General features: G+C 40.7%; 1 protein-coding gene across 1 annotated transcript in view; it reads left to right on the plus strand.

The window, feature by feature from the left end:
* The first annotated feature begins 598 nt into the window (after positions 1 to 598).
* CREB3L1 (cAMP responsive element binding protein 3 like 1) overlaps positions 599 to 19,639 on the plus strand; it is a 133,083-nt gene continuing 114,042 nt past the window's right edge. The window contains exon 1 of the mRNA XM_063289667.1: positions 599 to 1,129. Coding sequence (XP_063145737.1) covers positions 1,040 to 1,129 — 90 coding nt within the window. The 5' untranslated portion in view covers positions 599 to 1,039. The remainder of the gene's footprint in view (positions 1,130 to 19,639) is intronic.

A 19,639-nucleotide genomic window follows, 5' to 3' on the forward strand; every position in this document is an offset into this window, starting at 1 on the left:
CTATTGCCTGAATGGATGTAATTGGCCTCAGGAGGAATGCGCAATGCTGGACTCAACAAGCTACAAATTAAAAATGTTTTTATTATGCTATAGGTCTTGATGACCTATGCAAACCTCAAACATCCAGCTGAGTTCCTCATCCTGATGGCCATCAGGCAACTTTTAAGAAGTGTAACAGGCATCACTTCTTCCTATAAACAGACGGAGGAGCGCAGCTGATTGTTTTCCGGAAGAACGCAATCGCGAAGCATCAGACGGCCTTAGTCGCTTCTCTCACCACCACCACCACCACCACCATCATCATCATCATCATCATCCGGATTTCTCCTGCACTCGACCACGCCGGTGCTCCCATGCTGGTTCCTCCGCCGCTGGGAAGTTGTGGGTCGCGTCTAACACCACTGAACGGCAAAGCGTGTCGTAACGCCGTGCCGCCAGCCTCCCCACTCCTGCCGGTCGCGATCTCCCATTGGAAGCGGCGGGGTGGGCGTGTTTCTCGATTGCATCAGAGCCCAAGGAGGGTGCCCCCGTTCTTAAATATCCCGGAGCGAGCCGAGGGAGGGGGCAGGAGGCGTGGCACGGGGCCGGTCAAGCTGCTGAGACTGGGGAAAGGAGTGTGACGGTGACAGCTGGGCAGTGATCCCGGAGGCGCCCCTCCTTCCGACTTTCCAGGGGGCTGCCTCAGCCCTTGCCCGCTCTCTTCACCGTCAGCCTCGCTCCGGCTCCCCCTTTCCCCCCCGACTGGAGGGGTCCCCATCGGCCCCACCCCCTCGAGCCCCCATTGCGAGCGTCCGCCGCTCCCTCTGGGAAAGCGATCCCCCCGCCAATCGGTTCTCCCCATGGATTACAGGTTTCCTTCGGGAGAGGGAGGCGCAGCCCTCCTTTGCCCGACGCCCGAGGAACCGCTGCGCGGGGTTGCGCGGCAGTGAGGCGCACCGCCTGTCAGTTTTAGGACGGATCCTGCAGCGCTGGCGGGGAACAAAGCGGCTTTCCTCCTTCCCACCTCTTCCGTGCCGTCCTCCGGCTTGACTCTTCTACTATGGACGGTATCTTAGAGCCCTTTCCCGGGGGCGCCTCCAGCTTCCTGGACTTGGGCGATTTGAATGAAGCAGATTTTCTTAACAATGTGGTAAGTGGAGCGGCCGGAGAACGGCTGCGGCTGCGGCCGGGGGCGGAAGCGGGAGTGGGGGGAGGGCAAGGTTCGTAAAGCGGCCCCTCCAAGGGATTTGGGGGATGGATCTGCTACTGGACCAAGGCAAGAAGAAGGGAAGGATTCCTGCATGGCAGAAGGAGGCCAGGTGTACACCGAGATGCCCCTGGATTTGTCTCCAGCTACCTCATGTTAAAATCAGGGTTGCCGGTTGTCACTTACTGGTTTTAATGGCAGGACCGGCTAAGTAACACGTGTTGCATACTGATCCACACAGCGACCGTTTTCCACTGGAAATTCTGGGGACCGCCACAGCATTCTTGGCTACCAGCCAAGACTGAAAGCTGTGGGTTGGTTTATATAGATCTGCATAATTGCTCAGCATAGGATACCTAGCAGCCAGATGTGTGTGGATGCTGCAGTATGAAAAATGTATCCGTTCTGTAGTATTTGAGCAATTTATATTGCTATCACTTGATCTCATCATCTTCAAGCAATAAGTATGCATGTAGGAACCAGCCCAAAGATAGCTTCAAAGTGTGGTGGTTGGGCGGGTGAACATGGGTTAAACTGATTAGCCAGCTGGGATTTATGACATATTTGCCTTGGCACCTCAGTGCAAATGTAATCTCACCATGGGAGAACTGGTGGAATCCATTTGTAGATCATCTGTCTACCAATGGAGCCTCTCAGGATAGACATGTATTTATTTTTATTTTATTTATTTATCAAATTTGTCACCACCCATCTCCTCCCACCAGAGGGACTCTGGGCGGTTTACAACAAAGTTATGCTGAATTAGTATTGATTGAAAAGTGACTCTTTCCTCTCAGCCCCATCAGTTAAATGAGGTATTCCCTGTCTTTCTGTGGTTGTATCTGCATAAGAGTTCTTCAGGCCTTAAAAATCATACTAGAACTTACTGGCTTGGGCTTATGATGTCACTATTTAATGGCTATTGCCAGCATAATACAAAAGATCTATTGAATGGTTTAGATCTCATTTTTACTGAAAGAAGAGTTTCCAGACATGATCAGAGAAACAGCATTGTTAGAGTGCTAATCCTTCACTCTGCGTATTTTTCTAGTCCCTTCTTGAGTTGTTTGTAGAACTCCAATTTCAGCACTTTTTAGACAATTCACACAGTTACTGTTAGAAGTGAGAAAAATGAAAATAATAATTACTAATTAATCATTCTTTGTCCATAATTGCTAATCACTCTGATTCTAGAAGAATGGGTGAAATCTGATTCTAGGGTGAAGTTTTCATCTATATTAATATGAGTTAACTTCTACTATTTTCTAGTTTCATCCTATTTTCTGTAGTTTGTACAAATTCTCCAGAAGTATAGAGAGGTCCTATATTTTCAGGAAGAAGGAGGTAAAGAAACAAGCTTATGTATCCACACAATAGTAATACCTAAGGACCAGAAAAAGGATATAATACAAATAGATACATGAATAAACAAAAAGGAATAACTCTATTGACTCTTCTGGAAGCTCAGTTTGTATTCAGTCTAATAGACATACTTTAACGTGCTTTGATGGGTTATTCCACTGCCTATGTTTTAAATTGTGGAAAGCACTACTTGTGGAAATTTGAAGAAACCTATCTGAACCTGCCTCTTTCCCATAAAATAATATGTCTTTTGGTGTTTCATGTTAAAAGAAACAGATGAAAATTTTACTTGAAATTAAGAAGAGTATTTGTTTTAATAACTAAATTATTTATACAAACTTAAATACTGAAGAAACAACTTTAAATTTCATTGGCCATGTACATACCCTACATAAATCAGTAATTAATAGCCATTTATTTTTCTTAGTGTGCTGTGTGAACCCAGAAAATTGGTTCAGTTAACTATGGATAAGCTTAACATGAGAACACAGCCATAATGTAAAGACTTAGGAAATTAATATATTTCTGTGCTTCTTTATTTATTTCTATGCATTGCCATATTCAGAGAGAAAGCTTGAGAGTATATTGCACAGATCAATAATTTACAGCTCAGAAATTTAAAAAAAACCCTTTTTGATCTAAAAAGCACCAACCATCTGTTCCTAAGGTGATCTCAGGGCAGAATTTCTTACATTACATACAATTTCTTTACAGTGTTTGTAATTTGTAATTTGTGGGCTGAGATTTCATTTAGAGAGGAAGAATCCATGCCCCCTCCCTAGTATTTCAGACCAGAAGTGATCATTTGTAAGTATCATGTATTTAAGAGCAAACTGTCTTAAAATACACTGCTTTGCTGCAATTTAATAGTAACAGAAACTTTGAACCATTCTGTGGCTCTTACATTCTCCACAGAAACATTTTTTATTCCTACAATGGGATGTGCAGTCCTCAGTGTTTCATTCTTTCTCAGCAATAGGGATTAGAGCCATTACCAGAGCTGCAAAATCTACATGATCAAGAGATGGCAGCAGAGAGATACCGAATACGCTAACTCTTTGTTGCCATCTGTGAAGGTACAGATTTTTGCAGCTCTGGAGTTACAATACTAGAACTACAAATTTTATTTTAAGGGATTCAGTCACTCTCTCTCAGCCCAATTCACCTCACAGGGTTGTTGTGGGGAAAATAGGAGGAGGAAGGAGTAATAGGTATGCTCCCTGCCTTGAGTTATTTATACAAGTAATAAAGGCAGGACAGAAAATAAATTTTAAAAATATTCTTTAAAAAATGAAGGAATCTACGGAAATATCATAATACAACGACTCTAGCCATGACCTATATAGAGAAGGTGTCAGGTTCAATTCATGGTTGTACTTGCACATGATTACCCACAGTTAACTGTATGGTGGTTTGTTTAATTTTCTGAGTTTCCATGACATGCAGAATCAAAAGCTAATGTCACAAGCATGTTGCATAAGTTACTAGGCTAAAATATGGTTATCTAGTTTATGGTTCAGTGTGCCATGCAAACAGAGCACTTGGCAGCTTCAGTTTGTTTGTTTGTTTATATATGTATATTTCAAATTTAGTCACCTAAATCTTCAGTTGAAGAAAGGGCCTGGGAACAAGTCATGTGATATACAGTATTTGGTACTATTGAGAATTGCTACTACTTGGAGTACATGATGAGTTGAATGGACAAATTGTCTAACTTCATTAAATACACCTTACTGTTTTGTTTTCAACCAGTTGCACTGTACTTTTTATGGCATTTTTATAGGAGAAAACCTATTAATAGATTTAATAAAGGTTTTCTCCTATCTTTCTCCTATCTTATGCAGTGTTCAGGCAACCATTTAAAATCTCTTTACCAGTGACTATTCTAGTAATTAATATAGTAAATTATATTACTTTGGCTAATGTTTGCTAACCTGTCATAATTACACAAGTATGCAGAAACCTTAGGGAACTGAGGTAAATGACTGTTTTCTAGTCAGATGATATGTTCACAGCAAATGTTATTTATAAATGCTGTTTAAACCCTGCATAGTGAATTCATATTGTTGGCTCTTTGTAAGGAACCTCCATAAGCATGCCATTCTAACCAGACAGGCTGTTCATGTAATCACAGTGTTAGGGCGGGGGGATTGCTATCCCTTTTTTTCTAGAAATTGTTGGAAGGATAGGGTGGGAAAAATTGATGAGATTATATAATTATCAATCAAGATTAAAAAGAAATGTAAAAATAGTTTAAAATGCTATTTGAAAGAGTGGAGAGAATTATATATTATAAATTCAGTAACTGATTTCAATTGGAAAAGCTGATTTCAGAATGGAGGATAGATCCTTTTCCACCCTGCTAAATACCCACACAACTTCGTTAAAAAGGAGATTGGAAAATGGATATCCCAGGTTTATCCAGCTGTACTTAGGATTTTATTTTCTATTTGTAGAATGCAAGTTTTTGTGAGCAAGTTTCATTTGTCAGTATTTGTGCCTTCTCTGCAGTGGCGCCCGCCCTTTGGAACATTCTACCCCCTGAGGTGAGGCAGGCCCCTTCGCTCCCGACCTTCTGGAAGGGTTTGAAGACCTGGTTCTGCCGCCTTGCCTCGGATGGGAAGGGCAACAGCTCTTCCTGGGGGTGGCTGGTGATGTAGAGTTCTCCCTAAAAAGGTAAAGGTAAAGGTTTCCCTTGACGTAAAGTCCAGTCGAATCCGACTCTAGGGGGCGGTGCTCATCTCCGTTTCTAAGCCTTGGAGCCGGCGTTGTCATAGACACTTCCGGGTCATGTGGCCAGCATGACGACTCGGAACACCGTTACCTTCCTGCCGAAGCGGTACCTATTGATCTACTCACATTTGCATGTTTTCGAACTGCTAGGTGAGCAGGAGCTGGGACTAGCAACGGGAGCTCACCCCGCCGCGCGGTTTCGAACCGCCGACCTTCCGATCGACAGCTCAGCGGTTTAACCCGCAGCGCCACCACGTCCCTAGAGTTCTCCCTACCGAATGGAAATTTCCCACTTGGATTCCATATTTATATTTATTTATTATTTTAGTATTGTAGGTGTTGACTCGGTGATTTTATGATGTTGAGGTTTTAAGGAGAATTTTATTGTAAACCACCCAGAGTCCCCCTTTTGGGGGGAGATGGGCGGTAATAGAAATGTGAATAATAAATAAATAAAATAAAATGTTTTTGCTGGCAATGCACATATTGTTATATTTTCAAGTTGCTCTGTTGAATTGGCTTAATTGTTTTTTCCTCATCAGCAACTCCTTTTCTAACAAGATTTAATGGAGTTTCCAATACATCATCTTATCAATAGAAGAGAATATATGCAGCTCAGGGTTGAACTGTGGAGTCCCTGGTACTCTCTGAGCTTGGTTGTTTGCTTGCAGACGTTTCATTACCCGACTGGGTAACATCATCAGTGTGAGTGAGTGGGGGGGGTGCTCCCTGTTTATATACAGTAGCTTGCCCTGCCAGTGTTGCTGGGGGTGATAATCAAGGAACAACCAAGGACAAAACCACATATTCTTTTCTGACCTGTCACCTGATCTTGAACTTTGGGGAACCTGTGTTCAACTTTCCTTAAAGGAGTCCATGAGTAAGATTAGTCTTCCTTACATTTGATATTTACTTATAGATTGCAGCGAGCTTTTTCATAATATTTTTGCACTTTTTCTACTGTCAGCATTAGATTTTGGCAGCATTGCTTAATCTTGCCAAAAGGCCTCTATTCATTCATTGTTTTTCTTAATGTCATGACTTAGATGGTCCCTCTCAGGTGTTACCGTCACCTTTACAGCTTTTGTTTGTTCTCATCTTCTCCTTGGCTTTCCGCCACTGACATCAGAGAGTCACCAAACTTGACTGTTTCTGAATTTTGAAACTCACAATAACCCTTCTGTGTCTCCTGACAGTGTAAATGGCAGGATGTTCTCATTAACTTAACTGCTCTAAAAAATTTATGAAAGGTTCCGACAACTTGAAATATAGGTAAAAAAAAAACCCAGTAATAACAACAGACAACTTCACATATTAAATATTTTGCTAAGTAACAAAGGCAATCTCTGGCTGTTGGGACTGCTGAGCCAGATCTCGTTGAGTTTGGATGGAGTAATAGGCATTTCAGACTAGATCCAGCTACACATTTGACTCTGGTGTAACACAGCCTAGAGACTGGGAATTCAATTTTGCCTTAGTGCCAATATTTTGATTTGGGAATAATTTTGTACAACAGTAAGATATTTGCAAACTACTTCATGCTTCATGATTACCTGCTTGAAAAGATTTCTGCTATTCCATATTCAAAATTGGTTAGTCATAGCTGGTTGGGGAATTCTGGGAGTCCACACTTCTTACAGTTGCCAAGGTTGGGAAACACTGGCTTAGGCCATTGAGTATAACCCCCTGTCCAGGGCAGGAACCCAAATCAAAGCATCTCAGATAACTGGCTGCCCAGCTTCTGCTTGAGCCCACCACCTCTCTGCATAATTGGTTTCACTGTCAAAATACTCTTAGGAAGATTTTTCCTAATATTCTATCTGACTCTGCTTTCCTGTAACTTAAAAGACATTATTCCATGTCCTGCAGTCTGGAACAAGATAAATTAGCTGTTGACCTTCAATGTCATATCCTTTCAAGTATTCGAAGAGTGCTATCATAACCCCACTTGGAGGACCAGGTTAGGGACAGGTCATCATGGAGAAAACCTATCTATGTGGTTGCTAAGAGTTGACACCAACTTGATAGCACATAATCGATCAATCAATCAATCAGTCATAACCCCTCTCAGTTGTCCTTCTGAAAGTTAAATAGTTCTTCAAGAGTCATTGCTTCATTTCTTCAACAGTCATTTATGTCCTCATTACCTTCAGATTGGATTACTGCAATGCATTCTACCTGGGCCTACCCTTAAAGACTACTTCGAAACTGCATTTGGTGCAAAATGCAGCAGCTTGCATATTGATAGTTGCAAGCCATTTCCAGCTTCTCTGAATCCTCAGAGTTGGTATCCAGGATTGGACACAATATTTGAAATGGGGTCTGACCAAAATGCTATTCTACTTTATGACAGATCAGTGACACCAGTGCATATTGAGGTAGGTGAGATAAAAGGTGGGGTAGCCAATGTTAGGATGATCCAAAGATCACAGTAAAATAGGTAAAGAAGATCTTGAGTTGAGCTTGACATCTGATGGCTACAGAGATAATCTTGCATCTTTCTTAGCAACAGTTGGAGTTGGAAGTGGTGTTCCCCTGTCTTCTTCCAGGGAGTTTTTCAACGTCCTCATCTAGCCTGGAGTTTTGGTATTCCATCTGGTCTCCCATCCAAGACAAGCAAATAGATCTGCCTCCCCTTTCCTTGCAAAGATCATAAGAACCCTTTAACGTAAAGCATTAGCATTATATAGCAGGTAATGAAAGTAAATAGCATTGTTAGAATAAAAGGGTTGTATGCCATTGTGCTGTGAAAAGTATGTTACCTTCATCTCTACTTTTCAGCTTTCCTGACCATCCAATTAGACTTGTCTTAAGCTACGACTAGACATTTCCCAGACATTTGTAATGTAGCAGTCCTGATCTTTGAAATGAAGCAAAACTCAGACTTGAAAAAGGGCTTTTGGCTGACTTGATTTTATGTTGGGAAACTGAGGTGTTGCTTCCATCATCCCTAACAGCCAACTCTACTCTCTTCTCCTTGAACAAGGGATTTGGCCCATGGCTTTTAGAAATATAGCTTTCCAGAGGAGTGGCACTGATAAAAGTAGATTCCTTATGGCTTTAGGTAGGTGAGAAAGCAGCAGAAGCCACCCAACAAAATAGTTGGCATGTAACTGCATTGGAGTAATGGTAGACAGAACTTGCATAAAGCAGCCATCTCAGTCACCAAGAATAGTTCAGGCTGTGGCAGGGTGCCCAGCAAGATTAGCAGGAGAAGGGGGCTGAGGCTCAAGCAGTGCTCTGTACCTACTTTCCTTTTTTTAGAAATTTGGCATTACATCTAATATGGCCATAAGTTTCAGTGGACTGGTAAGTAATATAAAGCTTTTAGCTTGACATATTGAATCTGCCCTTATAGATAGATCCATTCTCTACTTATGTTGGAAGTTGGATGCAAAGGAACAAGAACACTTGTATAATTTTTTATTACTGTGATCAACTAGTAACCTCAAAAATGTGTCATCCCTTTTTGTAGAACCTGGTGTCAACCAATGAAGCTAAATGATGGGCAATCTGGGAAAGACTATGTACGATTTTACATAGAGCACAATTACATTATGAAACGTACTGGTATCTACCAGCCTAATCCACCCAGAGTTGCCGGGAGTCAGGCAGCCAAAAAAAAAAAAAAAATCCCCCCTCCCCCTCCTTCTTCTGTTTAGGATTAGGATTAGACAACGCTTATAAAGCTATGATAAGGCTATCACAGATATAGCTATCAATAGTTCAATATTATTTCTTATTAGAACTCAGTCTCTCTTGGTACCATTTCCAAATGTTATTTCCTTTATGTTCTTCGTATGGGCTCCTTGGATGCATATGATTGACCAATGTGGAAAAAGCAAGCTGAAGTTTGGTCTCATCCAGCAGGATTTTCTTGTGTTCCTGAGAGGGATGCTACACTAGGGTCAGCCATGGTGTCTACTGTGCCTTCCATTTTCCAACATGTTATTCATCTGAACCACAGATAGGTAACCTGGTACCTTCTGGATGTTTGATCTACAATTCCTTTGTCCATGCTTTCTAGGATCTATGGTAGTTGAAATCCAAAACATCTGGAAAGCATCAGCTAGCCTAATCCTGATCCAAAGGGATTTCTGCAGATTGAAGCAAGCATTTAGTTGAACCCAAGGCTCATTGGTCTTTATTGTCAAAGTCCTGTTTGTACTGTTTGTACAAGTCTGCGCAAGCTTGATTCAATAGAGACTTTCAGATAAATAATTCCAGTTCTATTCTGTGTCAGGATTAAACAGGGTTCATTCCGCTGTTGGAATACCTGCTTCTAAGGCTGTGTATGTGCAGACAAAATTGCAGATAAAGATTAAATTAAAACTGATATACTATTATTGTAAAATATATTATTTATTTGAAGGTGATTAAAAAAGGCTATAAATACTGTGAGGAGCTTTTGCAGAGACAAACTAAAAGAAGATCAAAGAAAATGGTTTGAGAGTCCACTGATAATTCAGGTGACGTTACCTGAAAAACGAAGGAAGCAAGAGAAGCATGATGCGGGATCCTTCTCTGTAGAACTTAAATGACCATTTATCATTTAATTTGCACAGCAGATTACACATGGCTTTGTAAACTTTTTAACATCCTTTCAGAGAGACAGCAAATACTGTTTTTGCAATGGATGCAAAACTTAATTAATTAAAAAGGGCCATATGCATTTAATTCTGCTTGAACATTCCCTCTCTTCTCCCTGGCTGGAACTAAAAGACTAGCCAGGCATTCTGAGTAATTTTCAGTTCTGCTGGATTCCATAGCTCAGAGGGACTTCAGCTGTCCCAGCTGTTCTGAGTGGTACAGAGATGTCTTCAGTGCTGATGCCAGCCCAGCCCTGTGGCCTACATAGAAAATGCCCTATTTTCTACTTTATAAATGGCTGACAGTTTATCCTTAAATAAATAAGCCTTTTGAGTTATGGCTAGTTACTGTACTGTAGTTTTGTTAGTCCAGCAGCAAGGAGTGAAAACATTGGAAATGTCTTTAAAGAGATTAATTAATTTAAGAGTTTCCTTCAAAGCTTGTAATGCATAGGATTGGTCTATACAGTGGCTGGGATTACAGATCACAGTAGGCCATGGTTTATTTCAAGTATGATTTATTGATGAAGATCGGTCATAATGCTACATCATAAAGTATGATTTACAAATCACAGTGGCTGAGGCCACACATCATGCTAAGGCAAAACCAAACAAATGATACTATGGCTTAGCATGATGCATGAACCTAGTCATCATGCTGTATAAACCATGGTTTAGACTTATGTCTTAGCAAAATTTACAAACTTAGACATAGAAACTTGTCTATTCTTTTTCCTTGCATACTTACCTCTAACTTAAAAAAAAAGAAAGGCTTATTACTCAGAAGAAGGCAAGACTCTTGAAAGAAATCATTCCAGTTCCCATTTTTTTCAGCTCTACCAATCTTGTATTAGATTATCTCAGACCATACATCTGGATCATTTTCAGGTGTGTTCTTCTGCCCCAGAGATATTCAGAAAATGTTTCAGTTGCTTTGATTTCTGCCTGTGTTATAAATCTATATTTTCTCAGATAGAGGTCTAAGTACACCCACCAAGTGAAAAGCATCTACTATTATAAGTAATATTCACAATATTTGCAGCTCACCTTCGCTCCACAAGCCGCTCAAATCAATGTACATAACACTTCCTCCTGCTACAAATTTTCCCCAAAGCAACCTCTGAGGCTAAGAGTGGCCTAAAACATGTCCAATGAACGTTCATGGCTGAGGGTAAAATTGAACATGGGCCACCTAGTCCAGTATTTTAACTAGAGATGTAGCATTGTGGCTAAATTACTGAGTGATGAAAAATAAATGTCTGTATCTTGCAAGTTGCAAAAGATACTTGTTACTTTTCCTGGAACAAACTATCCTACCTCCCTATGCATGAAATGGATAATTAAGCCAATTACATTCCTTAAATCCTGAACATGGTCTTGAGAGAAGCCCAAGATACCTCACAGGGTTGTTCCTTTGGAAAAAATAGGAGGGACCACTGTGCTTTTTGTATGTTTTGATTTTGTTTTGCATGCTTGGAGGTCATATAATTGTTAGAGAAGGGAGTAATAAAGATTCCATTCAAATCAGAGGATTTTCATCTCTATTTCTTTGATTTCCTACTACTTCATGCTGGGACACAAGTCTCCCTAATATTTTAAAGAAAGGTGGTCCTAAATCTGATTTTCAGAAGATAAATGTTCTGGTTGTTTCTTTCTTTTCTTTTTTAATACTGGCCATGAAGTAACTAGGGCCAACCTTGTCATTAGGATGAGTCAGTGGAAGATCAGGGACAGGCACCACAACCTCAGCCTACCCATTGTGCTCCTGACCTATTGCCAGGAGATGCTAGCATGGGAGTTCATGGGGGTTAAAAAAAGTCAAGATGGCAGGAACAAAGTCCCATCCCTTTTTACATGCTAATGATATATGCAACACATACCCCCTCTGCCCCTGGATTCTAGTCATTCCAGTACTTCATTCTGAACGCTCAGAGCCAGGCACTAACAGTTGCACATCTCTCTAGAACAACCATCTTCTCCTATGCCTTAATTTGCTCTGAGGGCTACTCAAAGCAAGGCATTCGTATAGCCAGCCTTGCTCTGAGGAGCTCCCCAAAAGAAACCCAATGGCTCATATGAGTCTTGGAATGCTCAGGGATTTGGCCCATGCTCTGCTACTACAGAGACCAGTGTACAGCATGGTTTGCTAAAGCATACTCTTGACTCAGAGGCTCTGCCCATTTGTCAGCCCTTCAAGGTAGACCAGACCAGGAAACCAAAGTCATGCAGGCCAATACTATTTTTATTATAAAAATATAGTAAGAGAATCTTGCAAGTCTGAATGTGCTACCCCTTCCTTCCCTTTATTTTCATGTGAACTATGGAGGGGCTTGTCTGAAGCATTTTCTCAGGTTACAGTTCAGCCCCAGACTCAAGTTTATCTGACCATTGTCTTGGTAGTGACTCTTCCTCCTGTCTCTCAAAGCCATTCCCGCTACCCACTACACCATTTCGCTTGTAATGTCTTGCTCTCAGGAACCCCCTGCTCAAAGTGTGGCATTTGCTGGGAAAAAAAGGTGGGAGAAGTGGCAGGGACAGGTAGAGGAAGAGCATAAAGTAGTAATGGATGCTAGTTTATCTCCAGTTGCCTGAAGGATAACAAATAAAGCCATCCAATTTCTAACAGTATCATGGGTGGATTTTTATTAAAAGGAATTTACTGACTATATACGAAGACTCAAGTATTATTTTTACTCTTTGTGTTTACTCTTTAAGGATTTAATCCAGCATTCTCCAGGCAACAACAATAAATTTACTATTAATATTTAAACTTGTATGCCACCTGACACTGAAGAGTGAAATGCTCTCCTGAACTTTTAGTGGGTTAAACCATGGCAGATGAGAAACAGCCTTTCCTACAATGCCTGGCTTCAGGATGTAGATCTTCTGCTGCCAGATCAATGGTCTGTTCAAACTTTCAGTTTGAGTGTCCACAGGGTGTCCACAGGGTGGGTAAGTGGGGGCCAATGACAAAACATGCATGACAATATTACCCCACAGATGCCAAGCTTTATGTACTTGCATCAGATGTCCAAATGCAAGTATGTCACTGTGGCAATTTAGCAATAGTATCATCGGTGTTGTCACTGCAGTTTGCTTCAGATGGCACTGCCTGTGTAGGTGTCTCAGCCCCATCTTTTTCTTAGAACAATTTCCCAGAGGAAGCATAAGCAAGAGGCAAATGAGGCTATGTTAAGCAGAGAGAGCAACTGGAGAAGAGAGTGCAAACAGCTGGAGATGTATCTAGCATACTCCTGAGTCATCTGGGTCTGTTGGCACAATTTCAGTTGGACAGGCTCATGGGTTTATCCCTGGCAATGATGTAATCTCCATCGTCCAGCTTGGAATCCTTCTCTTCTTCCTTTCCCTTGATGGCTCCATATTGGGAAATGGGTGTTTGATTTCCTACTGATACAGTGGATGATTACTTGACTGCTCCACAGTAACTGCCAGTGTTACATGTTTATTCAGAGGAAGGATTCTGACTCTCCAGCCAGAATATGGAACAGTTGGGCATGACTCTGGCAGGCTTCAGGCCAGCTCACAGTAGTTTTTAGTACATAGAGATATGTACCCATCTCATTCCTGATGGAGGAGTTATAAGAAGTTGCCATATCCACATACACGGCAGAGAAGATATATCTTCTGTTTTTTGCATTGCCTGGTAAACTGGCCTTTAGTTCTTCCTTGTCTTGCTCACATTTCTTCCTGGGCTACATCCAAAGGCCTGTCAACCTGAAGCAGGAGGAAAAACTTTTCTATTTGCAAACTGGGATGAACATCAAGGAACGAAAACCATACTCGGTATGGTATTACCCTTTTCCATTATACTAATCAGAAGGACAACATGTGAGATTAGCCAACTGGATCTTGTTAACCTAGCATACTTGGTTCGATCTAAAGCAATATAACTTTGGAAAGGCCTCTTTGAAAAGTTCTGGCTAAAAAATACTTTTGCTGAAAATGAGCCAAGTGGGTTGAGTCACTGCCTTGGTTGACATTCATAGAGTTAAGTACACACCCTGCTCCCTCTGTAGCTGGAAGGAAGAGAAAAAGAGAGGACCCTGACCTGTCAGAAATAAAAGCAACAATAAAAGTAAAATTCCTAAAAAAATAATCTCTGGGACATTTGGAATAGAACTTGGGTGCAGGGGGAGAAGTGGTAATGAAACCAAGAACCACACCCCACAAGATTGACATTTCAGCTGCTGCTTGGAAAGTCTTTCCCATCTGGGCCTGGATGAAAGCAACAGCTCCTGTTGTCCAAGACAGAGCTTTCCAAAATGCCATTCAAAACCTCCAGAAAATGAGCCCAAGATGTACAATTAATTGGAGCAAAAAGAAAAAAGAAAAAGAAAAAGAAAGAAAAAGAAAAAAGAAAAAAGAAAAAAAAAAGAAAGAGGAAGGAAGGAAGGAAGGAAGGAAGGAAGGTCTGCTTGAGTTCTGGATGAAATTGTGCATTACTATTAAATAAGCTACAAATGCAAGTTGAAATAAAGTCAAGATTTTTCTCATCCCTATTTTAACTGAAGATGCCAGAAATCAAACCTGGGCTTTGCATAAGAGCATTCAGTATTCTACCAGTTACTGCTCTTCAAGCTGTGGATGTTTTTGTACCAGAAATGAAAAGTGTCAAGGATTTTTGCTGCTCCTGTCAGTCTAGGAGGAGTCAAGGCCGCTGATACCTTTTTGTATCTCTGCAAATGTGGATGTTGGACAGCACTTTATTGTGTGATAAGGAATGGCATATAAAGATGTGCTGGCTAGAATATTTGTACTGCATATGCTTGCAGTATTTTTGGCATGCACAAAGTTAGCCTTGTTGTCAGAGGCACCACTATTCTTTGGAACGGTTTCTGTGATTGCAGGTCATTGGGTTGTATGTGTGTATGTGTATATGTTTCGTATTTTTATTTATTGTTGAGATATGTGGTAAGGGAAGGAAGTCTCTCTTCCGCTATGTAGTTTAGAAAAATTGGATCAATTTTACTCAAATTGATCCAAAAACAAGTCAAATTTTCCAGTTTTCTCATTTGCTATGACACAGTCCTCCTACTTATCTAAACCACTTCAGGTGGACTTCCGGGTGGAAACATGGCAGACGAGCATATCTCCGTGAAACAGTGGGGATGATGCAGAGGCAAAGAGTAACAGCTGAGCGATATGCCTGGGCTAATGGAGCTTCTCCGGACAAGGAGAAGTCATGTGATTATCCACATGAGCTCCAGGGAGGCAGCTCCTCGCAAGGAAGCCCACAGGGTCCAGAGGGACCCTGCAAACAACTTGCAAGTAGAGCGCCAGGAGCTGCGGAAGAAAACACCATGCTCCCAGCCTCACATGAAGCCTGTTTAAAGGACACTGGGTCTGCCTCACCCACTTTCTAAACCACACTTAAATGGAGCAAATTTAAGTGTAAAGAGGCCTTCAGAGCAGCAAAGCACCTAATGCCATCTGGGTGCATGTACCTTCAATCGAGGAATGATTAAAGCAAAAAGGAAGGAACCAGTCACAAAGATTTAAAAAGAATTAAATGCAAAAAGCTTATGGGGATTTTGGAGTAAGAAAGTTAAAAAATGGACAAAAGGGAGAGTTAAATCTGGAATATTGCGTTATTTAAAGTATTTTTCAAATTAAAGAAACAGGTAATATATATCTCTGTGGGAAAGAAGAATGTTTAAATTTGTTAAGGGAGCTGGCTGGCTGGCTGTGTTAAAAAAAGAGATAAGTAGGAAAAGAAGGGAAACATGAAATTCTGAGATCATGTGCTTACAGAAGTATGGAGTGCTGAAAGGGACTGAAGTGTAATGGACATGAGAAAAAAAAGCCCCTCTTTTATTTTTCACTCCCCTTTTATGGATTACAGATTTGAAATAAAAATATTATTATTAAAGGGAGTGAAAGTTATAAAATGGAGGAGAGCATTGCTGGACCACTCCGGAAGAATATGTTTATGATGTATAAATTCATAGAAAAGGATACTATTTTGTTGGCCACCAAGATTATTATTTGTGTATAAAATGGAGATATACTGAAGTACCCACAATACAATATAAAATAAGTACTTTTGCAGAATACTGAACCTTTTATGGACTTTTTGCTGAAAATGGAAAGAGCTAAAATAATGATTTTTAGATTGGATGATTGAAAAAATGTTGAATAAGGGAACACACTTTTACTATGTTTAAGAGGGAGGAGGGATAATAATTTTGATTGTAACTTCTGTAATGAAGGTTGGAAGTCTTTTTTTTCCCTTTTTCTTTTAACTGTATTGTTTCCTGCACTTTTTTCTTTTTTTCTCTCTCTTTTTTCTCTTTTCCTTCTTTTATAAATTTCTTACTTTTCTTTTATTCAAGTAAAAATTCTCAATAAAAATTATACACCATTACAGGCTACTTGACAGCATTTGTGTGTCCAAGTGGCCCTTCCTGGGAAGCTTAGCTTTCTCCTACTTTGCAAACTAGTCAATTGGGCACCTTCAGAGAAGCAGCACCTTATACCCATTCTGAAATATCGCCCTGTATCAGTAATGGTCCACTGGCTAGTTTTCAGAGAAGCAGCTGTTAGAGCATTTCAGAGAATTTTTATGGCATAATATTTTGAAGGCTCAAATCTATTTCATCAGATGCACAAAGTATTTCTTTGTTTACTGCAACTGGTTGGCCTCTTCAATCTTTGACTACTCTAAGTGGCTTTCTCTATTATCCTAAATCGACAAAAACATATGCAAATGGAGATTGATAGAAAATGGAACCCCTGGAGTTAGAAAAATGATACTCCGATAGGCTGCAGGAATTGAATTTGGGGTGGGGCAGCGATTTTTAAAGAGTGAAATGCAAACAATTTAGGCACCCATTTCAATCTAAAAGCCTCTCCATTCCTCCCCCCACCCTCCGCAAATAACAAGCCAAACATTTTTGTTCCTGCCATTTGAGACTCTGAAGGCCACCAGTGGGAGCTGGAAGCCACATGCCAGCCCAAATTAAAACTTATTTGAATATAAAATAATTTCATCAGATTAGTGCCTTTTGTAAATTAATAAACACAACGTGTTGGTGAGACTGTCAGCTGGATGGTCATGTTGAAGGCAATTGGGCTACCACAACATTTGGATGATCATCAGACTTAATAATAAATTCAGCATTGCAGTTCCACATCTGAATGGAGCTCAAGATTAGATTGTGGCTTTTTTAAAAAAGGTGTTGTCTGAGACTCTGACATTGGTGATCCATGAGGTTTCAGACAAGTGGCCTGAGATGGTACACTGGTATGCTACTGCATTTAGCATGAAGGAAATAATGAAAATATCAAAGGACTGACATTTTCAAATCAGCAATAGTTCAGAAACAGCTGACTGAAGAAGTAGGACATTTTAAGATTTCCACAAGAAATACAATTGCAAGAAGAAAATTTTGAAGCAACAAATACAGGATCTCTTTCCCCAAACTGATGTGTTGGAGTCCAATGCTGATATTTTGCTGCTGGCCAAGAAATATGAGCATTATAGTTCAATTTATTTGGAAGGTCTAGACTGGAGAACGATAAAGGAGGTGAAGGATCTCTGTTGAGTGTGAAATTTTATTTATATAAAATTTAATCACCACCCATCTCAAAGAGTGACTCTTTACAAAGTAAATATAATCATTTTATTTAGTTGAAGATTTGTAATCTAGTTTCAATTCAAAATGAGCTCTTCAAAAGGAGAATGATATTTTTAAAACCTAAGAAAAAAATCCTGTACAACACAAGTTAATTCTGCAGCTTCATCTTTGCAGCAGGAAGATCACTATGGATTTTTTTATTTCAGAGCTCAGGAGCATGATCTTCATCTATAGACACCCTAAGAACTACTTTTGTGAATCTACAGAAAACAAGTTCCAAAAGGGGAAGGGGAAGGGGGGGAGGAGGAGGAGGAGGAGGAATGCAAACAATCTGAAGATGTGTCTTAAACAAATGAATAAAACAAACAAAACAAAACAGTAATTGAAGCTAAAAAATCAGAAAACCATGGTTGCAGTTCTCTTACTGCAAGAGGTAGTATCGTGGTGCATTTTTAAACAGCCAGACAAATAGGACTTTGCCATATCTGGTGTCTTTCAGATGTTGGACTACAAATCCCAGCACCCTACTTAGCAACATAGTTTCTTAGTAGTTACCATTTCTTTTCATAAGAATTCCAGCACTATGGTGCACTAAATTCTGATATAACCAAGGTATAAGAGGGCCACACAGTTCTCGCTGTTTTGCAAGGATTTTCCAAACTCTTATTCAGTTTTGCTTCGTCACGAGATTTGTGTATCTTAAACCCCCAAGGCTAGCAGCTGCCCTGTATCTGATATTTAGGTCTATGAATCAATTTGCAATTGGAACCCAATGTCAGACTTAGAGATTTAGATCAACACATAGGCAGAGGTTTCCACAAAGGGGCAAAGGGGTTGGAGATGGGGGCGAGTGATAAATCTGAGTTGTGATGTCACAATACAAACTGCACCCGTTACATACAGTATGTGCAACATCACAACACAAATGCAGTACCACAGGACCTAGTTTGCATTGTGACATCACAACACCACACACATTTCATCATTTTTATCTCATGGCTAGCTGCAGATGCCCCTAGGCTGGGTTTGCAACAACCCAGCCATCGTATTTCCCAGGCAGTTGTGGCTGGTGGCAAATGATACAAGATGACTCAATCGGCAATCTGTTTTAAGTTCGCCCAGCCCCAGCAAAAGAGGTTGGGAAGCTGTCACTTCTCTCCTTTTCTCTTTTTGCCGGTTTTCCTTCCTGGGGATGGAGAATTCACACTGGCAAGATCAGAGTTGGTACCACCATGGACACAGTATTTGATTTATCCCTCATCTGCTTCTGCTCCTTTTCCACACCTTGCTCTCCTGTGTGGCTGCAGGGGGTGGGAACTGAGACAATCATAGAATACTGGGAAAAACCCTGTTTTCATGGGCTTTCTAGAAGTTTATCTCTAAGACAGATGTTGGAAGGGACAGCTAACCATCTGGTAAATAGTTTTATGACATGAGAGAGTTAAACTCCAAATCAGATTAGGTCTGTTTGGGGCTAAATCTAATCCCTTCTGGGTCAACAGAATTGTTCTAATTCTACAGACTTAGACAGTGAGGCAACAACCCCTGTCCCTCTTGCATCAAGAACAGCTGTCCCAATTGCTCCTTCCAAACATTCCACTATTGCCATTTCGTGAACAAGGCCATTGCCACAGTGATGCTGGTCTAGGCTGTCAGTCTCCCCCAGTCTGCTCCTCCCAATGCGTACCACAAAGACCACTACTGTGATAAACTCATGACCATTGTGAACAGGTAGAGAGACATGTTATAGGCCATATCCTCTAGAAGGTTTTGCTTGGGTGCATGCATTGCTCACTTCTCATATGGCACACGCAGATGCTACAGTAAACAATGGTACACCATGCAGTCTTCCCCATATGTCCACAACTAACCCATGTTTTTTATTTTTATAATGCTTTGATCCCACCCCAAGCCTAATATACTCAGGACATCAAATATTAAATCTGAAAGCAAATATAAAGCAAACTCAAACTATAAAATAACAATATAATCATACAACAGACAATTATACAGTACAATAATTGGGTTCTATGACAGACACTCCAACCAATTGATTTGGGCCAAAGGCTCAATGGAACAAAATAGATTCTACCTGCTTGCAAAATGCAAGGATGGTAGCAGCCATACATAACTCCAGGGATGGGAATTTCAGAAAATTGAGCTGGTCAGAG

Source organism: Candoia aspera, chromosome 1 (assembly GCF_035149785.1).
Source record: "Candoia aspera isolate rCanAsp1 chromosome 1, rCanAsp1.hap2, whole genome shotgun sequence".
Taxonomy (NCBI): Eukaryota; Metazoa; Chordata; class Lepidosauria; order Squamata; family Boidae; genus Candoia; species Candoia aspera.